This window comes from Epinephelus lanceolatus, chromosome 22 (assembly GCF_041903045.1).
Source record: "Epinephelus lanceolatus isolate andai-2023 chromosome 22, ASM4190304v1, whole genome shotgun sequence".
In the NCBI taxonomy this organism is placed as follows: domain Eukaryota; kingdom Metazoa; phylum Chordata; class Actinopteri; order Perciformes; family Serranidae; genus Epinephelus; species Epinephelus lanceolatus.
In genome coordinates, this window is record NC_135755.1 from 3252501 (window position 1) to 3274286 (window position 21786).

At 41.7% G+C, this 21786-nt stretch overlaps 3 protein-coding genes across 6 annotated transcripts in view; all 3 read left to right on the plus strand.

Annotated features, from left to right (window-relative positions):
• The window catches only part of plod3 (procollagen-lysine, 2-oxoglutarate 5-dioxygenase 3), a 19980-nt gene extending 13009 nt beyond the window's left edge, over window positions 1-6971 (plus strand). Inside the window, exons 11-19 of the mRNA XM_033609393.2 lie at window positions 276-380; window positions 1673-1798; window positions 1926-2067; window positions 2220-2333; window positions 2418-2489; window positions 2656-2760; window positions 2862-3008; window positions 5089-5214; window positions 5535-6971. Coding sequence (XP_033465284.1) covers window positions 276-380; window positions 1673-1798; window positions 1926-2067; window positions 2220-2333; window positions 2418-2489; window positions 2656-2760; window positions 2862-3008; window positions 5089-5214; window positions 5535-5690 — 1093 coding nt within the window. The 3' untranslated portion in view covers window positions 5691-6971. The remainder of the gene's footprint in view (window positions 1-275; window positions 381-1672; window positions 1799-1925; window positions 2068-2219; window positions 2334-2417; window positions 2490-2655; window positions 2761-2861; window positions 3009-5088; window positions 5215-5534) is intronic.
• A 1535-nt stretch (window positions 6972-8506) lies between these two features.
• znhit1 (zinc finger, HIT-type containing 1) lies at window positions 8507-13813 on the plus strand. The gene is made up of 6 exons (XM_033609642.2): window positions 8507-8721; window positions 9661-9758; window positions 10888-10963; window positions 11909-11988; window positions 12078-12247; window positions 13206-13813. Exons 1-6 carry the CDS (start codon window positions 8697-8699, stop codon window positions 13225-13227), a joined length of 471 nt encoding a protein of 156 aa, XP_033465533.1. The 5' UTR covers window positions 8507-8696; the 3' UTR covers window positions 13228-13813.
• Window positions 13814-15591: 1778 nt separating this feature from the next.
• Window positions 15592-21407, plus strand: LOC117245993 (uncharacterized). 4 transcript variants are annotated; one of them, XR_004500651.2, is made up of 6 exons: window positions 15592-15736; window positions 18129-18306; window positions 20196-20366; window positions 20611-20741; window positions 21057-21171; window positions 21270-21407. XR_004500651.2 is itself a non-coding variant. In XM_033609637.2 (5 exons), exons 2-5 carry the CDS (start codon window positions 18153-18155, stop codon window positions 21108-21110), a joined length of 510 nt encoding a protein of 169 aa, XP_033465528.1. In that variant the 5' UTR covers window positions 15592-15736; window positions 18129-18152; the 3' UTR covers window positions 21111-21407. The 4 variants fall into 4 exon arrangements, 3 of the variants coding, with proteins under 3 accessions (XP_033465528.1, XP_033465529.1, XP_033465530.1); XM_033609637.2 differs by having other exon boundaries at window positions 21057-21407; XM_033609638.2 differs by lacking the exon at window positions 15592-15736 and adding an exon at window positions 15765-18003 and having other exon boundaries at window positions 21057-21407.
• The last annotated feature ends 379 nt before the right edge of the window (window positions 21408-21786 follow it).

A 21786-nucleotide genomic window follows, 5' to 3' on the forward strand; every position in this document is an offset into this window, starting at 1 on the left:
GTTATTCAACCTCTGAGGACACTACACCACCTTCAGAACAACAGCTTAAGTCTTCAGAACATCTGTAGACCACACACAGATGTTTGAGTGTATCTTAGAACCTGAACAGAACATGGTTGAATTTTCATAGAACATTGGAGATCTCTTCAGAACATTTTTGAACCAGAGCAGAAACAATTAGTTGATTGACAGAAAATTACTTTTTTCGACCCTCAACACAAATGTAGATGTTATAAAACTTAAACTAACATGTATACTTATGTGTTTGTGTGCAGCGAGGCGTGTAAGAAGGATCCAGAGTGTGATTACTACTTCAGTATCGACTCCGAGGTGGCCTTGACAAACCCAGACACACTGAGGATACTAATCGAGGAAAACAAGTACGTAGTCTGTGTGTACTCTACACCCCAACTAGTACACACTCACGCCCTTTTGTTTACCCAACATCCTAACAAATACACACGAATCACAAACCATGTATCCAAAAGTCTAACATGAACACAGTAGTATCATTTGTATATACCCTACATCCTAACAGGTTCACACAAGTACCCTTCTATATACCCTACATCCTAACAGGTTCACACAAGTACTCTTCTATGTACCCTACATCCTAACAGGTTCACACAAGTACCCTTCTATATACCCTACATCCTAACAGGTTCACACAAGTACCCTTCTATGTACCCTACATCCTAACAGGTTCACACTAGTACCCTTCTATATACCCTTCTATATACCCTACATCCTAACAGGTTCACACAAGTACCCTTCTATACACCCTACATCCTAACAGGTTCACACAAGTACTCTTCTATATACCCTACATCCTAACAGGTTCACACTAGTACCCTTCTATATACCCTTCTATATACCCTACATCCTAACAGGTTCACACTAGTACCCTTCTATGTACCCTACATCCTAACAGGTTCACACTAGTACCCTTCTATATACCCTTCTATATACCCTACATTCTAACAGGTTCACACTAGTACCCTTTTATACACCCTACATCCTAACAGGTTCACACTAGTACCCTTCTATACACCCTACATCCTAACAGGTTTACACTAGTACCCTTCTATACACCCTACATCCTAACAGGTACACACTACTACCCCTCTATATACCCTACATAATAACAGGTTCACACTAGTACCCTTCTATACACCCTACATCCTAACAGGTTCACACTAGTACCCTTCTATGTACCCTACATCCTAACAGGTTTACACTAGTACTCATCTATATACTCTACATCCTAACTGGTACACACTAGTACCCTTCTATATACCCTAACAGGTGCACACTAGTACCCTTCTACATACCCTACATTCTAACAGGTACACACTAGTACCCTTCTATACCACATACTACTACTACTACTACACTACTACCCTAAAACCTGCTGCTGCTACCTTTGTTTTCTGAAGGTGGTGTGGGCTGGACAGGAAGTCCTGCTCTGCAGCTGGATGATACTAATATTTCTTTCTGTAAATGAACATTTTTTGATTTAAGTTTTCTCATTACTTAGTAAAGTTTTTAACCTTTCAGAGTCACTGCTTGGTGATGTTACACTCAAACCAGACGCTCTGAGTACGTGTTTTTATGTTTTGGTTTAATGAGAGAAAATTAGTGTTAAATGTTTGTTTGAAATTCTCTGTTTCAGATCAGTTATAGCTCCCATGTTGTCCAAACACGGGAAGCTGTGGAGTAACTTCTGGGGTGCTCTGAGTCCTGAAGGCTACTACTCCAGATCTGAAGACTACATTGAAATCGTCCAAGGCAAGAGGATGTGAGTACGCACTCAGTAGTTTAGTCAAATAGTTGACTGCACCTTGGTTTATAGACGAGGCTGAAACAAGAAGTTTTCTCACAGCACAGGTGAGGTGACATATGTTAACCTGTGTATATGTGTGTAGCGGACTGTGGAACGTACCGTACATCACTCAGGCGTACCTGATCAAAGGCAGCGTGCTGCGGTCCAAACTGTCCCAGGTGAGCCTGTACGTGGACGAGGAGATGGACCCTGACATGGTGTTCTGCAGGAGCATCAGAGACCAGGTAACACATGGCGAACACCCGCTGACCTCACAACTACAGCAGCACGTTTGTTTCTTCAGTGCATGTTTTTGAAGACAGGATGAATCTCAGAATACTTACCAAAACATTGAAGTGTAATGAGCCTTTGTTAAAGTTCATCTCTGTGTCGACAGGGAGTCTTCATGTTCGTGTCAAACCGCGATGAGTTTGGTCGTCTTGTGGCATCCACCAACTTCAACACATCCAGGCTGCACCCGGACATGTGGCAGATCTTCGATAACCCTGTGGTCAGCCTAACATACAAACACATGAACATGAACACATGTTTAAGTGAATGAAAGCACAGGCTGATTGTGTGTGTGTATCTTCAGGACTGGAAGGAGAAGTACATCCATGAGAACTACTCCAGGATCTTTGAAGATGAGAAGAGTTTTGTGGAGCAGGTAATAAAACAATATCCCAACAAGCAGCTCGATATCTGTTTCTGTCTCTGTGCTCTGTTTCAGATGAATGTGTTTTATTGACCTTTCACATCAGTACAAGTAAGTAAAGTTTTAATAATCATCTGTACCATCTGCAGTTTAATGATCTGAAATCTGTCTCTCTCAGCCCTGTCCAGATGTTTACTGGTTTCCAGCCTTCTCAGAGAAGATGTGTGATCATCTGGTGGAGACTATGGAGCACCATGGAGGATGGTCTGGAGGATCGCATAAGGTAACCTGTTAATTAACCTGTCTGACTGTGTGGGAAACAGGCGAGTAGAATGAGGTTTGAGTTTTGAAAGGTTTTTCTTGTCTGTATGTGTGTGTGTTTAGGATGAGCGTCTGGCTGGTGGTTATGAAAATGTCCCGACTGTGGATATCCACATGAACCAGATCGGATTTGAGAAGGAGTGGATGAAATTCCTCAAAGAGTACATCGTTCCTGTCACCGAAAAACTCTATCCTGGCTATTACCCCAAGGTACAGTCCAGATATTACCCCAAGGTACAGTCCAGATATTACCCCAAGGTACAGTCCAAATATTACCCCAAGGTACAGTCCAGATGTTACCCCAAGGAACAGTCCAGATGTTACCCTAAAGTAGAGTCCAGATATTACCCCAAGGTACAGTCCAGATGTTACTCCAAGGTACAGTCCTGATGTTACCCCAAGATACAGTCCAGATATTACTCCAAGGTACAGTCCAGATGTTACCCTAAGGTAGAGTCCAGATATTACCCCAAGGTACAGTCCAGATATTACCCCAAGGTACAGTCCAGATGTTACCCTAAGGTAGAGTCCAGATATTACCCCAAGGTACAGTCCAGATGTTACTCCAAGGTACAGTCCTGATGTTACCCCAAGATACAGTCCAGATATTACTCCAAGGTACAGTCCAGATATTACCCCAAGGTACAGTCCAGATGTTACTCCAAGGTACAGTCCAGATGTTACTCCAAGGTACAGTCCAGATATTACCCCAAGGTACAGTCCAGATATTACCCCAAGGTACAGTCCAGACATTACCCCAAGGTACAGTCCAGATGTTACTCCAAGGTACAGTCCAGATGTTACTCCAAGGTACAGTCCAGATGTTACCCCAAGGTACAGTCCAGATGTTGCCCCAAGATACAGTCCAGATGTTACCCCAAGATACAGTCCAGATATTACTCCAAGATACAGTCCAGATATTACTCCAAGGTACAGTCCAGATATTACTCCAAGGTACAGTCCAGATATTACCCCAAGGTACAGTCCAGATGTTACTCCAAGGTAGAGTCCAGATGTTACCCCAAGGTACAGTCCAGATGTTACCCCAAGATACAGTCCAGATATTACTCCAAGGTACAGTCCAGATATTACTCCAAGGTACAGTCCAGATGTTACCCCAAGGTACAGTCCAGATGTTACCCCAAGGTACAGTCCAGATATTACTCCAAGGTACAGTCCAGATGTTACTCCAAGGTAGAGTCCAGATGTTACCCTAAGGTAGAGTCCAGATGTTACCCCAAGGTACAGTCCAGATATTACCCTAAGGTACAGTCCAGATGTTACCCTAAGGTAGAGTCCAGATATTACCCCAAGGTACAGTCCAGATATTACCCTAAAGTACAGTCCAGATATTACTCCAAGTTACAGTCCAGATATTACCCCAAGGTACAGTCCAGATATTACTCCAAGGTACAATCCAGATGTTACTCCAAGGTACGGTCCAGATGTTACCCCAAGGTACAGTCCAGATGTTACCCTAAGGTAGAGTCCAGATATTACCCCAAGGTACAGTCCAGATATTACCCCAAGGTACAGTCCAGATATTACCCTAAGGTAGAGTCCAGATACTACCCCAAGGTACAGTCCAGATGTTACCCCAAGGTACAGTCCAGATGTTACCACAAGATACAGTCCAGATGTTACTCCAAGGTACAGTCCAGATGTTACTCCAAGGTATAGTCCAGATGTTACCCCAAGGTACAGTCCAGATGTTACCCCAAGGTACAGTCCAGATGTTACCCCAAGGTACAGTCCAGATATTACCCCAAGGTACAGTCCAGATGTTACTCCAAGGTAGAGTCCAGATGTTACTCCAAGGTAGAGTCCAGATATTACCCCAAGGTACAGTCCAGATGTTACTCCAAGGTACAGTCCAGATATTACCCCAAGGTACAGTCCAGATGTTACTCCAAGGTAGAGTCCAGATATTACTCCAAGGTACAGTCCAGATGTTACCCCAAGGTAAAGTTTAGTTACAATAAAGTTAAATAAAGTACAATTGTAATAAAGTTAAATAAAATACAGTTGTAATAAAGTTAAATAAAGTTCTGTTATAATAAAGTTAAATAAAGTTCTGTTATAATGAAGTTAAATAGAGTAGTTTTTAATTAAATAAATCAAAGGTGAGCCACTGGTGCTTATGAAACACCTGTCTGTTACATGAATGTTTTTGCTGTGAAGTCTCTGGTCAGCAGTTAGCAGAAAGTTCAGTGACACACAGTGTCACACAGTGAAGTGATAATATGGTGTTTAGTCCTGATCTACAGTCCCATCATGTGTGTGTGTGCAGGCCCAGGCCATTATGAACTTTGTGGTGCGTTACCGTCCTGACGAGCAGCCCGCTCTGCGGCCGCATCACGACTCCTCCACCTTCACCATCAACATTGCCCTGAACAACAAGGGCATTGACTACGAGGTAAACACACACACACACACACACACAGAAACTCACTTGTGATCAGATAAAACCTTCCAGCATTTGATCATTCAGGAGGAAGTTACAACTCAGACTCTGAATGAACAGGAAACCAGAGCAGAGACTTTTTTTTAATCAATGATGCACTGATCATTGTTTTTGTACTTTAATGCTCATTTTCACCTCCTGATGTGTTTCATTCTCTAAAAGTGATTATGTCATCACGTTATTCACTAAGTCAATCAGTAAGGGATGTTTTAACCAATGAAAGTGATGGTCAGCGCCGCCTCAATATGAGACTGTGTGTGTGTGTGTGTCAGGGTGGAGGCTGCAGGTTCCTGCGTTACGACTGTAAGGTGGAGTCTCCGAGGAAGGGCTGGTCCTTCATGCACCCCGGCCGCCTGACGCACTACCATGAGGGTCTACCCACCACCAAAGGGACCAGATACATCATGGTGTCCTTCGTGGACCCCTAGGAGACACACCTACAGGACGTGTGTGTATGTGTGTTTGTTTGTTTGTGTGTGTGTGTGTGTGTGTGTGTGTTTAAAGAGCCAATCAGACACACCAACCACTTCAACTGGTCTACTGTGCGTGTGTGTGTGTCTGTGTGTGTGAGAGTGAGTGTGTGTGAGAGTGAGTGTGTGTCAACCTCATCATCCCTGATAGAAACGGACAGGACGGAGGAGTAGCCGTGATGACCTTGAATGCATCGTCTCCAAACATTTCCCACCCTGACTTTAATTTTCCCTGCAGATTGTATTATTTCTGATTGGGTGATGAGATCACATGGTGCAGGTGTAACAGATTTTCATAGAGGTACCTGAACGCATCATTGCAGAACATTTCAAAATAAGAGTCACTCTATTTATCTTCATTTGGTAAGTTCAGATGAGTATTTCAAAGTAAGAGTCGCTTGTCCAAGTAACACCGTGCTGCCTTATTTTTTTTTTACACTACCTGAAACTATGCAATCAGAACACACTCCACCTGTGTGTGTGTGTGTGTGTGTGTGTGTGTGTGTGTGTGTGTGTGTGTGTTCATGTGTGTGTGTGCGTGCGTGCGTGCGTGTGTTAGCATCACCTCGCTGCTGTTACACTCCATCAAACTCTAAAAACGACGTTGTTGCAGACTAAAGTTCCTGATTGTTCCACAGCAGCTTTGAGTAACATCAACCACAAAAAGGCGCCTCTCGCTCGCCACTTGGGTGATGCTGGGGTTACCGTGGCAACCAGCAGTGTAGCTAGGCATGATGAGAACCACGGGTTACTCTGATGTGTCAGAGACATCAGGAGAGACATAAGAGCAAAATTAAGACAGAATATTTAAAAAAGTATTTTAATGTTGACAAGTCTGAGGAGTAAAAGTGTGTGAACGGAGTGTTAGAGATATTTTTAAACTGAGAAACACTAAAGGCCTTTTATATTTTCATGTTTTATTCTTCAGTGTGTTTTAAATTCATTTTGTTCTTTGGATCTTTGTTTCCATCATGTAGTTGAGTATTGTCTCGTTGGCGTGAAGCCGTCGTCTCCTCTCAGTGTTTATTTCCTTTTGTTATGTTTTGATGCTTTTGAGGAGCAGCTCCACAAAAACTGGACTTACGAAGTTTCCACCTGATGCGGCCTTCATTTTCTCTCCATGCGTGCCTGTCGATACGAGGATTCAACTGTCTCTGGCTTTGTACAAACTGCATTAAATTATTTGTTAGTGACTGAGCAAATAAAGTTTTGAGATTTGAATAAATAATTTTACTGTCACAGCGGGGTGTGTTTGTTTTCTGTGTCAGGGGAAAGTGAAGCTGTTGCAGAGTTTAGACATTTGAAAAATAAAAGTTTTCTGTCAACTGTTTTCTGGAGCTGCTGCAAAGTTTAAAATACAAAACATTCGATGACTAATTTTCATTATGTTGATTTTTTTTTTTTTTCATTGTCCAGGGTTCCCATGGTCATGGAAAACCTGGAAAAGTAATGGAATTTCACAGTCATGTTTTCCAGGGCTGGAAAAGACATGGGAATCGCACAGTAATTAATTTGATTTAGGAAAAGTAGTGGAATTATTAAAATAATAATCAATTTTTGAAAAAGTCATGCAGATAGTAAATTAATTACACATTTTTGGAAAAGTCATTTGGAATTATAAATCATTGAATTTTTGTTACAAACAGTGGGAAGATACCAGATAAAACTATGACATAAATATTAACAATTTTCATGCATCTGATAAATAACCACAAATTAAATAGTCTCTACTGGTTTGATTTTGGCGTTAAATTTTGTTGTATGTAGGGTTGTGTGCAATAAGTTGACAAGTCGATTAAATGTTGCTTCCTTCGCAAGTCAGCACCAGAAATAATAGTCAAGCAGGGAGAATTTCATTATTATTTTTGCGATTGTGTGTTAAAATGCAGCTGCAAATTTCAGACTCGTATCTGAAAGATTAATTTCCCTAAAGCTTTTTTGTTTCCAATAAATTGTGTATGTTAACTTTTATTTAGTGAGCTGTTTCCATGGTTTTTAGGACAATGTGTCACATGTTTCAGCAGCGTTAAAAATACAGTTTGGTTATTGAAAAATTGGCTCTCATGATATAGTCAGTATTTTCTGGGACAATGTTTAACACTACAGATGAAATTGTGCTCCATCTTTTTCTTAGACTAAGCTAGTCATAATTTAAGTTTAAAGTTTAAATGTGAAGAAGATAAGTCCCAAGGAACATCCCTACTTTTATGTTTATTAAAAAAGTTTTGATCTGAACTGGTGAACGCTGCAGAGACGCTGCCTGAAGTCCATTTAACAGTTTATTTTGAAGCTTTTTAATCACACCACATGGTCTGAGACTTACATCTAATTATTTTAGTCCCTCAGTCCTATTTTTCATCTAATTTATGATAAAAAATTTTTAATCTAATTTACAATAATTTTTTTATTATTATTTTTTTAGATGAGCAGAAGCTGGCCCTTGTTGTAGTTCTGACTTTTAACTCTTGTGTTAGTCTGTTCACACTCTGTTGCAGTGGCAGAGTTCAGAGTATTTTGTGCACAAAGACACCGTGTTCACCAACGCTACACAATCTTTTTTACCTTAAAATTATTTGTATTAACTAATAATAATGGCAACTGATCTATATGGGTCCTTTGTCACGTTCAAAGCAGACTTCAAATGGTTTTATAAACCCGTTGAATTCAGAAACAGTTGAACTGTCCCCACCAGGCGGCGACAAAGACACAGAAACGCGGTCAACTGATAGCAGTGATGTCCCTCGTGGCTCTACGTAGCAAAGAAAATCACAACAACACAGCTGTTGCGTCATTTTAGCTTTAGTACGTCATAAAAATAATATGGTTAAGGTATTGTTTCCCTTAATGTTGTTGTGTAAGTGTCTCTGTTTGTAAATGTGAATCTGTGGAGCTGTCGTAAAGAAATACGCGCTTCGACTGATTTGGTACCTCTGCGGCTGCCGTAGAGAGGAAGTGACAGAAATCATGGTGCTGGAGAAGAAAGGTTCCGGTGAGTTCTGTTTAATTTGAGACAAATTCTACATTAAAAAGTCGCTGAGCTGCTTCACACATTGAAGTATGTGATAAATCAAAGTGTTGAAGGTGTTAATGCGCGTTAACGTTTCCTCTGTTCGCTTCTTTGTCTGTTTTCATACATGTTAGCTGCGGCTAACAGAGGCTAACTCACAAAACGTAAACTTGAAACGGCACTGTGGTTTTCTGAACGATCGATGCTATATTTGTTGTTGCCGTTACGGATTAATATTTTTTATGGAAACATGATAAATTCGGCGTGTGTATTATTCCTATAAGTGACACCAGAGTGAGTCAAATCCGCATCTGCGGAACCCGATCTCTGCGGTTTGTATCAGCGGGATAAGTGGAGGATGTCTGGGTATTTTATTGAAATAAATAAAGTCTTAAGGGTCCATCATCCGCTGAAATTAAGTTAAGTTCATAACAAGTCGTAAATGATTAAGAGACATTTTCAAAGGTTTCAGTTAACAACTAAAATGTGAAGCAATATAAGAGTACCAGTTGTTATAACGCAGTTTGGTTCTGAGACAAGTGGTTATTTGTCTAAATTGTCATGACACGAAGATGAGAGGTAAAGATTAGATGTAAAGTACAGTTTTTAAAATATATTTCCATTCTTCTTATATTGTGTCTCTGTGTGAGACGAAGATGAAGATATTTATTTTTATTTTATGTATTAGGCTCCAGAGTCAGCTGAATGCTACTTTGGTTCATAACAAGTCCTCAACTAATATATGACGCTTTATAAGGTTTCAGCCTGAATGTTGGGGAACATTAAATTACCAGTTTTTATAATTGAGTTTGGTTTATATTTAAGGTTACATTAAAACTGCAGTGGAGTCATTAACAGCACAGTTATGTAAACTGTGTGTGTGTGTGTGTGTGTGTGTGTGTGTGTGTGTGTGTGTGTCAGCTCGGGTGGAGGCCGGGCAGCGCAGAGTTTTGGATGAAGCCACCCGACAGAGGAGACTGACCAGGCAGCTGGAGGCTCTGGAGAAAGACAACTTCCAGGTGTGTCAGTGTGAATCTGCTGCCTCTGTGGAAAAAGACCTTTAATTCATAATAAGTTGTGTGTGTTGTTGTTGTTATGAGGACGATGGTCTGTGTTTTGTTGTGTACATTAAATTTGTTAGAAAATACTTGTTGATAACACGTGAGAAGACTGAAGTGTGGAGTCAGACTGTTCAACTGTTTGTCATCAAAAGTCTGCTCGATGACACACTGGTGTCATCCTCATCATAACTCCTCCCCTACTGTATGAATACTACGTTACTACTGGCGTCAGAGTATCAGTGTTGTTCCTTTCGACCACTGTGTGTGAGCAGTGAGGTTGTGAAGTCCCACAAGCTCCTCGAGCTCTCTGAGCTCTTTCAGTCTAATCCATACACAAATAAACGTCTCCGTTACATGTCACAGTCGTATTAACACAAACTTAACAGCCGTCACTAACAGACCATTAGTCTTCTGACACACCAAGCCGACGGTCGGCCGTCGACCAAAGTCGGGCCGTCGGTGAGTGTCTGGCTGTTCAGGTTTTATTTTCTCGCCCCTGTAGTGAGTGAATCTGCCTGTAGTGAAACCGGGGCTAACCGGTGCTTCCTCCTCAGGCTCCACTTCACTCAGCTGCCCCACAGACCCGCTGCTTCTTCACACTTTAACCTGAATAACAAACCGGAGCTAGCTGGGAGCGGCTAGCGGAGCGTTAGCCGCAGCATGACCGGAGGGAAGCACAGCCAGTTAGCCTCCGCTAGTCTTTGAGCTAGCCCCGGCTCTCCGTTTGGATCCAACCGGAGCACCGAGCCCTGGTTTGTTATTCAGGTTAAAGTGGGAAGAAGCAGCAGGTTTATCGGGCAGCTGAGTGAAGTGGAGCCTGCGGAGGAAACACCGGGACCGTCTGGATGTAATAGTCCGTGGAGGTGCTGCGGTGCTCGGCTGCACAGATAGGAAACCCTTCGGCTGACAGGATGTACCACTCTCTCACTCCGCTCTCTGGCGATTGTTTAATAATTTACATTTGGCTGGTTGGTTAATGACACACTTTTCTTTGGTGTGACAAACTGTTTTTAATTACACGTTTAGTTTTGCTTTAGCGGGACTTTGAAGACAGTTTTTCGGTGGTCATGTTGTTTTGTGTTTCCAGGACGACCCTCTGTCCTCCCTCCCTCCCCCAGGTCCTACTGCCCGCCTGCCTGCCTTCAGTGAGACAGAAGAACCAGGTGAGACAATGTCCTCACTTTGCAAAAATGTCCTCACATTCCAAGAGTGAACTGGACTTTGAGATATGTCCTCACTTACCAGAAATGATTTCACTTTGAAAAAATGTCCTCACTTTCCAAAAAACGTCCTGGAATCCTAGAAATGTCTTTACTTAGCAAAAATGTCCTCATTTTGTAAAATGTCCTCGTGTTCCAGAAATGTTGTCACTTCGTAAAAATATTTTTACTTTTCACAAATGTCCTGATTTTCCAAAATTGTCCTCGCTTTGCAAAAATGTCATCACATTGCAAAAATGTCCTTATGCTCCAAAAATGTCCTCATGTTCCAGAAATGTTGTCACTTTGTAAAAATATTTTTACTTTTCAGAAATGTCCCGACTTTCCAAAGTTGTCCCTAATTTGCAAAAATTTCCTAGAATTCCAGAAATGTCCTTGCTTTGCAAAAATGTCTTCACTTTTCAAACATGTCCTACCTTCCAAACTTGTCCTCACCTTCCACAAATGTCTTCACTTTCCAAAAATGTCCTATCTTCCAAACATGTCCCAACATTCCAAAATCGTCCTTAATTTACAAAAATATCCTAGAATTCCAGAAATGTCCTCACGTTGCAAAATTGTCCTCACGTTGCAAAAATGTCCTTATGCTCCAGAAATGTCCTTACTTTGTAAAAATATTTTTACTTTTCAGAAATGTCCCAACTTTCCAAAGTTGTCTCTAATTTGCAAAAATTTCTTAGAATTCCAGAAATGTTCTCGCTTTGCAAAAATGTCTTCGCTCTCTAAAAATGTCCTCATGTTGCAAAATTTGTCCTTATTTTGCAAAAATGTTATCACTAAAAACAGGCGTTTCTGTCTTGTCCCTTTGTGTCCTCCCTTGGGGGACAGATGATTACTGACGTTATACAACAGTTATAAGTTCTTCTCCTTCTGTCTCTGTGTGTCCAGAGAAGAAGAAGAGGAAGACGAGGGGCGATCACTTTAAGCAGCGTTTCAGGAAGAACTTCACCACGTTGCTGGAGGAAGAGGTGGGTCACACAGCTTCACTCTTTTCCTGCTCTCTCATTGGCTGAGGGTGTGTTGTCAGCTGACTCCTGCTCCGTCCTCTGATTGGTAGAACCTGTCGGAGAGGCCGGAGCCGAACTACCTGTCTGCAGCGGCCCCTCCCTCATCTCTGCCCCCCCGTCACTTCTGCTGTGTCTGTGGTTTTCCCTCTCACTACACCTGTACCACCTGCGGGGGGCGCTACTGCAGCAGCAAGTGTCTATGTACTCACAGAGAGACCAGGTACACACACACGTTTGTCTTTCTGTACTTCTGAGGACCATTGTTAATATCATACATTACTGAGACCTCAGCCTGAACTCAAGCTAAATCTAATCTGAAGCTGAAAACCAAGTCTGAACATTTAGACGTGAGGTCCCTGAGAACCGGTGGCCAGTGATGGACAGACCAATTCTATTCACAGTATCGACTCCTTCGAGTTGATTCATGAAAAATTATTGAACCATTTGAGTTTTGATACTTTTTGAAAAAATGGTGTCAGGTCTGTGGACATGTCATGCTGCCCGCCCCACACCCAACTTCTCTTCAATGCATCACCAGTCATCATTTAAAAATAAATCTTTATTGTTGGTTCTTGAAAAGTCATGGAAAAGTTTATCAATTTTGTTGTTGAAAATGTGCGTGAACCCTGCAGCACATACCTGACACTGAGAAGAGTTGTTCAGAAAGATTTGTTCGTTCATTTTGGCCCACCACCACCACCAGCAGCCAAAATGTCCTCACTCTTCACTTTGCAGAAATGTCCCTTCTTTCATTGTCCAAATCTTAAATCTGGTCCTCACAGTGACAGACGTACACGTACACGGACTCTGATGTGTGTGTGAGTGTGGAAGATAAACTTTGGTCTCAGAATGTGAATCTGTCTGTTTGTTTGAAGGTAAAGTGAAGCTTTGTGCTTTTATTGGCAGTGTATCGTTGTAAAGCAGCGCTGTCTCTGTGGACTTTGGGCTCCATTTATGTGTATGTCTCACCACATAGTGTCCACTTTATTAGGTACACCTGTGCAGAATAATGCAATCCATAAAGCTGATCTATATCCAGTTCGTAATGTTGAGTGTTTGTTGACACTGTTCTGTTGGTTTTTGTTTTATCACTGAGGTCATCGTTAAACTGAACTGTATTATATTCAGTGGGGTTTCTAATGTTCTGACCTCTCTCTTTATCCTCTGTGTGTTCACAGGTGTTTGAAGTGGACGCTCTAACTGCTGCCTCGTCACCATGGTGATGGTGATGATGGTGATGATGATGATGGGATGGTGTTACCTGTTCTCGGTGGTGTACAGTTCAAAACACCTGTGAACTGTCTCATTGTCCTGACTTATGGGCTTCTGATAGAGTAGATGGACACTCACATACAGAGGACATATGACGCCAGCAGCTGATTAGCTTAGCTTAGCACAAAAACTGGAAACAGGTGGGAACAGCTAGCTTGGCTCAAAAGAAATCCACCTCCCAGCTCCTCCATGTTTTATCTGGTTGTTTCATCTGAAGACAAACTGAAATGTAATGAGCCGTTTTACTGATTTAATAAATAAGGTCAAATGTCTTAATTAGTTCAGTGAAAGGAGCAAGCTACAAAGCTAACATGAGATCAAATGCTAATATGAGCAGCTGTAGGAGTGTTTGACGATGTCTGGTTATTTCAGAGTTGTGTGTTTGTTTTGTCCACACCTGTATCTGCACACCAGACAGTAAGACAAGCCAGATAATGTACCATGTTACTGTTGTAAATAATGAATACACTTGGTTTTGTTTCATTTTTTATTAAAGAAAAAGAGACGTGGGACATGTCTGGTTAATTTTTCTGACAAATGTTATAAACGTTTTCTCAGCGTTCCATAAAGTTAGTGTTGGCCTTCTGTAACATTTCAGACCACGAAGAGACACAAAACAACTACAGAGATTCAAAACCATGACAGAGACACAAAACTGTGGCAAAGACACAAAACTACTACAAAGAGATGCAAATTTATTATAAAGAGACAAAACTACGACAAAGAGAAAAAACTACAAAGAGATGCAAAACTATGACAAAGACACAAAACTACTACAAAGAGATGCAAAACTATGACAAAGAGATGCAAAAATACTACAAAGAGATGCAAACTTATTATGTAGAGACAAAACTATGACAAAGAGATGCAAACTTTTAAAGAGACAAAACTATGACAAAGAGATGCAAAAATACTACAAAGAGATGCAAACTTATAAAAAGACAAAAGTACGACAAAGAGATGCAAACTTATTATAAAGAGATAAAACTACTACAAAGAGATGCAAAAATACAAAGAGATGCAAACTTATAAAGAGACACAATTACGACAAAGAGACAAAACTACGACAAAGAGATGCAAACTTGTAAAGAGACAAAACTACGACAAAGAGATGCAAACTTATTATAAAGAGACAAAACTATGACAGAGATGCAAAAATACTACAAAGAGATGCGAACTTATAAAAAGACAAAAGTACGACAAAGAGATGCAAACTTATTATAAAGAGACAAAACTACTACAAAGAGATGCAAACTTATAAAGAGACAAAACTACGACAAAGACAAAACTACGACAAAGAAATGCAAACTTATTATAAAGAGACAAAACTACGACAAAGAGATGCAAAAATACTACAAAGAGATGCAAACTTATTATAAAAAGACAAAACTACGACAAAGAGATGCAAACTTATTATAAAGAGACAAAACTACTACAAAGAGATGCAAACTTATAAAGAGACAAAACTACGACAAAGACAAAACTACGACAAAGAAATGCAAACTTATTATAAAGAGACAAAACTATGACAAAGAGATGCAAACTTATAAAGAGACAAAACTACGACAAAGAAATGCAAACTTATTATAAAGAGACAAAACTACTACAAAGAGATGCAAACTTATAAAGAGACAAAACTACGACAAAGACAAAACTACGACAAAGAAATGCAAACTTATTATAAAGAGACAAAACTATGACAAAGAGATGCAAACTTATTATAAAGAGATAAAACTACAACAAAGAGACACAATCAGAGCTGTATCTGGTCTCTAGGACGAAACACTTATCAGTTTTGTTTTTGCGTAAAACACAATCACCAATTCATCACACTCTGATTAAAATGTGTCATACAGGAAATAGAACAGAGACAACAAACTAAAGTAAAATATTTGTATCTTAAGTGATTTTTGTTGATTGTGCTCGATCATCCTTGATGATGCTCGTGGTCACTGAAGTTCTTCACACCAGAAAGAAACATTTATCTGCAGTGATTTTACAGTTAAACTTCAGGTTTAAATAATAACCAGATATTTATGATCATGATGTTTATGATGTTTGATGCTAAATTATTGATCATATCAGCTTCCAGGAAGGAGATGAATGAATGAATGCATGAATGAATGAATGAATGAATGAATGAATGGAGGGTAAAAGTCCAGCTGACTCTTTCTTTCTTTCCTTCCTGGTATCCATGGCAACAGTGTCATTAAAAACATGTCAATAATTAATGTGGACTTTTGAGTCGTGTATGTTTTGCATGAAGTTTTCTCTGAAAGCAAACACACACACACACACACACACACACACACATGCAGAGTTGTGGCGTGTGTGGTAAAGTGAGGTAGAGCTGCACAGACTTTGTCCCGGCTGCAGGAAGTCCCCATTCAGCTGCTGTGACGAGCCGGGCGGAGGAGCTGCAGCTTCACACCAGTCAGTGAGTATTAACTGGGAGAACTGGGAGAACTGGGAGTTTCCTTTGACAGCAGGACAGTTAATGTTTCCTCTGAGGGGTCCAAACACACAAGTGAAAAAGACGAGTTGGTAGTTTCACACTCAGAGAGACAGGTCACACAGGATTCAGTGATCAGGCTCCACCTCGCCTCGTCTTCACTCTCTGATCGACAGTATCATTGGTACTAAGAACGTTATTATTTACTCTGGACGTTCCTCTGCTGTCCTCACATTAACCTCAGAACATTTATTTGAGTACGAAAAGGTTCTGTATATGAGTTTTTACATGTTTTAACAAGTCTTTATTGCCAGCTGATGAACAGGTTGTAACGTGACGTAAACTCCGAGACCTTTCCTGACTTCCTCAGTTGCCTCCCACAGCCTGTGGATAGGTTTCTATTCAAAGGACTTGGGGTAAATACTCCAGGAAAATCCAATGGATGTGACGTTATGCCCATTCCTGAGTTTCTTAATTGTCTTAAGCCCCACGACATTGTTGACAGTGTGCAACAGTAGCTAATGTTAGCTTGTCTGGTAATGGCAGTATCTACAGAGTCCACACATGCTGTGGGTCTGTTAAGTTTTGCAGCGGTGGCCCAGTGGAGACGAACCTTCACTTAGTGCTGGCTGAAATCAAGCTGCTAAAGCTGCTGACTGAAGGTGTTTGAAGAGCTGCCTTGCAATGTAATCTCTGAGTGGCGAGGAGTAAGGCAAGGAGGCCCCAAAGCTGTGCGCTAGCTAATTTTATCCATCTCAGTGCCCCAAATAATAAATCCAATGCCCCTGGTCCTGAAGAAAATCCTAGAGTGAAAAGTGACATGTGAAATATATTGTGACACTGTGGTTGTAGATAGGAAATATTGGCTCATGTTAGCCTGCTTGTAAACACAAACAAATTGCTAACAAGCTAACATAACACAAAATACTTGCAGTATTCACATGGAACTAGTGAACACATGTTAACGACATGGGAAGTCGCCTACATGAAGTCATGAACTTGGAGCTTTCAGAAAATTTCCACTTATGAGGTAAACGTAAATGTACCAGTAAATTAAGAGCCTCACCTTCCAGCTCAGTCCGGCGCATCGCCCACATCCCTGCTGATGCAAGCCAAAGGCCTGATTATCTCGCGCTCTGTTTTATCTTCACTCGTGAACAAGACCTCAAGATACTTTAACTCCTTTGCTTGAGGCAGTAACTCTCTCCCAACCTGGAGGGAACAATCCATCGTTTTCCAGCAGAAAACCATGGCCTCAGATTTGGAGGTTCTGACTCTCATCTCGACCGCTTCACATTTGGCTGCAAACCGCCCCAGTGCGTGCTCCACAACGGGCACAATCGACTGTCCAACCACAACCTTTGGCAGCAGCCTCCACGGTGATGGTTTTCAACATGGACCACTTGGATTCCATGTCCTCAACCTCCTCTGAGATGCACGAGGCGGGAGTTGAAGACCTCATGGACAGGGGGCCTCAGCCAAATGTTCCCAGTTCACCCTTACAACAGGGTAGATGGATTTACCAGGTCTGTCCGGCAGCCTCCCCTGCCATCTGATCCAACTCCCCACCAGGTGGTGATCAGTTGACAGCTCTGCTCCTCTCTTCATCAAAGTGTCCATGACACACAGCCGCAGATCTGATGATACAACCACAAAGTCGACCATTGACCATCGTCACTGTGCTCGAACATGTTGTTTGTTATGGCTAGTCCATAGCACAGACATCCAATAAAAAATACCACTCGGGTTCAGATCAGGCAGGCTGTTCCTTCTAATCACCCCCCTCCAGCTTTCTCCATCATTGCCCACAAGAGCATTGAAATCCTCCAGAAGATCTAGTCTCTGGTTGGTACCCTTTCGAGAACAACTTTCAGAGACTACAGGAAGGCCAGGTACTCTGAACTACTGTTTGGTACATGAGCACAAACAGCAGCTAGAGACTTCCTCTCAGCGAATCCAACACAGCAGCACTCAACCAAGGGCTCATGAGTATCCCCACACCCACCCGGCACCTCTCACCCTGGGCAACTCCAGAGAAGGCGAGAGTCCAGCCCCTCTCCAGGAGTTTGGCTCCAGAAGGTGAACCCACCTTTATCTAGTTGGGACCACTTCACCTCCTGCACCAGTTCCTGTTGCTTCACCGCCAGAGAGGTGACGTTCCATGAGCTAGTCTGCGCTGCCAGAGGTCAGCATGCCTGGGTCCCTGCCTGCGCACCCGGCCCCAATGCCAGTCCCTGCAGGTGGTGGGCCAGGTTATTATTTTACCTAGAGGACATCTTTTACAATATTCATTAAATCTTACCTTATCAATAATAATGATCTGAGGTGCTCCATAAACACAGATCTACAGTTACTAACAGATGAAATCTCTTTATAGCTCCAACCACTGCAGACACTCATCATGAAGTCTTCATCACCACCTTCGTCTCCATCAATAACTTCTACCTCAGTGACGGCTGCACCAGACACTCAGCTCCTCTCCTCTTCATCATCTCCTCCTCCTCTTCCTCCTCTGTCTCTGAGAAGTCCACAGCTGCAAGCAGAGTTTCTACAAGGTAAAAAATACATCTTTCTCTCTGTCTCCTGTCCCCTCTTTTTACAGGGATGGATAACTGAAAGGGACAAGCAGGCAAAGAGAGACTCAAAACAACCACAAAAAGACATAAGACGACCACAGAGAAACAAAAACCACCCCACGTGATGCAAGACAACTGAAAAGAAACTTGACACAACCACAAAGAGACACAAAACAACTACGAGGAGATATAACATGAGCGCAAAACACAAAAATGACCACATAGAAGATTCAATTCAATTCAATTCAATTTTATTTATAAAGCCCAATATCACAAATCACAATTTGCCTCACAGGGCTTTACAGCATACGACATCCCTCTGTCCTTATGACCCTCACAGCTGATCAGGAAAAACTCCCCAAAAAAAACCCTTTAACGGGGAAAAAACGGTAGAAACCTCAGGAAGAGCAACTGAGGAGGGATCCCTCTTCCAGGACGGACAGACGTGCAATAGATGTCGTACAGAACAGATCAGCATAATAAATTAATAGTAATCCGCATGACACAATGAGACAGAGAGACAGAGAGAGAGAGAGAGAGAGAGAGAGAGAGATGCAGGTAATGACAGTAGCTTACAGCAACATTATTGAAAGTAATAATATTATAGTTATAGTTCTGGCTACTGTGGTACAATATGTTGAAAGTATGTATTAATATCTGACAGTATACATGTGTGACAATAGTCATATGTGTATAATAACAGTAGAAGTATGACTAATGATGGCAGCAGCAGCAGGAGGCATCTGGCAGGACCACGGCAGCAGCACAACCACACACGTCACGCTGTCCAGGCACCGCTGCGATATGAGTTAATCTGAGAGACAGTGGAGCACAAAGGCTCCGGAGAAGAAGCCGAGTTAGTGACATCCAGAATGGCCGAGTTAGCAAGATGCAGTAATAGAATACGAGAGAGAGAGAGAGAGAAGGAGAGAAGGTGCCCGGTGTATTATAGGGGGGTCCTCCGGCAGACTAGGCCTAAGTCAGCCTAACTAGGGGCTGGTACAGGGCAAGCCTGAGCCAGCCCTAACTATAAGCTTTATCAAAGAGGAAAGTCTTAAGTCTAGTCTTAAATGTGGAGACGGTGTCTGCCTCCTGGACCGTAACAGGAAGATGATTCCACAGGAGAGGAGCCTGATAGCTGAAGGCTCTGGCTCCTGATCTACTTTTGGAGACTTTAGGGACCACGAGTAACCCTGCGTTCTCAGAGCGCAGTGTTCTGGTAGGATAATATGGCACTATGAACTCTCTAAGATATGACGGAGCTTGACCATTTAGAGCTTTATAAGTTAACAGTAGGATTTTAAATTCAATTCTGGATTTTACAGGGAGCCAGTGCAGAGAAGCTAAAACAGGAGAAATATGATCTCGTTTCTTAGTTCCTGTTAGTACACGTGCTGCTGCATTCTGAATTAGCTGGAGAGTTTTTAAGGACTTACTAGAGCTACCTGATAATAGAGAGTTACAGTAATCCAGCCTAGAGGTAACAAAAGCATGGACCAATTTTTCTGCATCTTTTCGGGTCAGGATAGGCCTAATTTTCACAATATTACGCAGATGAAAAAATGCAGTCCGTGAGGTTTGTTTTAAATGAGAATTAAATGACAAATCTTGATCAAATATTACTCCGAGGTTTCTTACGGTAGTGGTAGAGGCCAGAGCAATGCCATCTAGAGAAACTATGTCATCAGATAAACACAACTACAGCCATAACCAACCAACCAACCATAAAGAGAAACAAAACGACCCAAAAGAGTCTCTGCACAACCACAAAAATACACAAAACAACTACAGAGACATCAAGTGACCACAAAAAGCTCATTGTCTCCGTCTTCCTCTCATCCGTCTCATCTTTGTCTTTTTGCTTCCAGAGCGTCTGAACAGATTTCAGTCTGGCAGTGACCCCAGTGAATCCAGTGTCGTCTCCTCTGCGGCCTCCCCCCCCCCTCCTCTACACTCCCCCTTCAGTCCATCCCCCTTCGCCTCCCCCTGCAGCTCCTCATCCTCCTCCTGCTCATCTTCTCCTTGCAACAACAGACAAGGTGAGCTGGATGTCACTTTATAGAACATGAAAGGTGAAGCTGATGTTTAACAGCTCACTTTACAGTAAACAGCGCCCTCTGATGGAGAGGATTGATCCTAAACATAAAATTCAGACTGGACTTTGAAGCATTACATTTTAATTTGATATCACAGTATTTGTCGAGTTTTTTTTTATCACAGTTTTTACAACATTATGATTTTCTACAGAACTTTGAGTTTGTTGTCTGTTTTGTTTGTGTGCAGCACGTCTGTCCCTGTCCAGCCCAGAGCTTCTGTCAGAGCTCAAAGAGGCGAGAACACGCAGCCTCCGACATGTCCCCACCAACAAAGGAATGACCACTGTCTTCAGTGGACGAGGAAGAGGAGGGGTAAAGGTGAGCAGAGGATATCATTATCTCTGATGTCCATCCATAATAAACATCTATAATTCCACTCAGAAATCATAGAAAAAAGAGGCTGCAGACCCAGCCTGAGAATCATCATGTTTTTGGTTTTTTATTTCAGTATCAGTGCTCACAGTGAGAGTTGTCTGTACATCACTGGGTGCACTGCAAACAGGATCTGCTCACACATCATTCACATCACTGTGAATGGAGACACAGGCTAACAAATGACCCACATACTGGTTAAAATCACCCCCACTACAGGCGGAAAAGATGCTGATCTTGAATGTTATTCTTCTCCTCCAGGCCTCTGGCTCCGCCCCCTCCACACGACCAGCCAGTCAGAAGACTTCACACTGAATTTATCAGCAGCACCAGCTGAGTCGCAGGGCTTCCAGAAATGCTCTCAAAAATCTAATTATCATCATCAAATAAAGAAATCTCCTGTTATTTGTGGGCCTAACCAGATAAACTGACATGTTGTTGGAACAATGAACATTTAATGTCAAAATGAATCATTTGGTTTGTGGTAATAACAAAATATATCAGTTTGAAGCTGAGAAAGAATTTGTTCAAACATTATTATGAGAAACTGAGTGATGATGATGTTGTTCTGTAAATATTATGCTGATGTAAGATAATAAATGATGATCAGTCCACTGTGTCATAAAGCAGTGCTAATGAGAGAAAGCCTATTACAACAGCTCAACAAATGTCTTCTTTTCTGCTCATTTTATTTCAGTTTTGTCCCCTCACACATCTGGCTTGACCTACAGAAAGATGAAGAGAATCGTATTTGCTACTTAATCACACCCAAAATTAAAAGTAAACGTGTAATATATAATACAGTATGAAAGCCATAGACAATATCATGGTATAGTATGCCAAAAATGTCATAGAACGATATGCTAACAAATGTCTTAGTATAGTATGATAAAAAAAAGTCATATTACAGTATGCTAAAAATGTCACTGAAAAGTACATCTGAAAATGTCGTAGTACAGTATGACACAAAATGTAATCGTATAGTATGCCA

What these genes read in the sequence shown, in the direction of transcription:
- znhit1 (XM_033609642.2), top strand. Translation starts at nt 8,697, where the DNA reads ATGGTGCTGGAGAAGAAAGGTTCCG. An exon ending in CCACGTTGCTGGAGGAAGAG is followed by an intron (nt 11,989 to 12,077) that starts GTGGGTCACACA and finishes TCTGATTGGTAG; the next exon opens with AACCTGTCGGAGAGGCCGGA. An exon ending in TGTACTCACAGAGAGACCAG is followed by an intron (nt 12,248 to 13,205) that starts GTACACACACAC and finishes GTGTGTTCACAG; the next exon opens with GTGTTTGAAGTGGACGCTCT.
- LOC117245993 (XM_033609637.2), top strand. Translation starts at nt 18,153, where the DNA reads ATGAAGTCTTCATCACCACCTTCGTCTCCATCAATAACTTCTACCTCA. An exon ending in TCCTTGCAACAACAGACAAG is followed by an intron (nt 20,367 to 20,610) that starts GTGAGCTGGATG and finishes GTTTGTGTGCAG; the next exon opens with CACGTCTGTCCCTGTCCAGC. An exon ending in GAGGAAGAGGAGGGGTAAAG is followed by an intron (nt 20,742 to 21,056) that starts GTGAGCAGAGGA and finishes CTTCTCCTCCAG; the next exon opens with GCCTCTGGCTCCGCCCCCTC.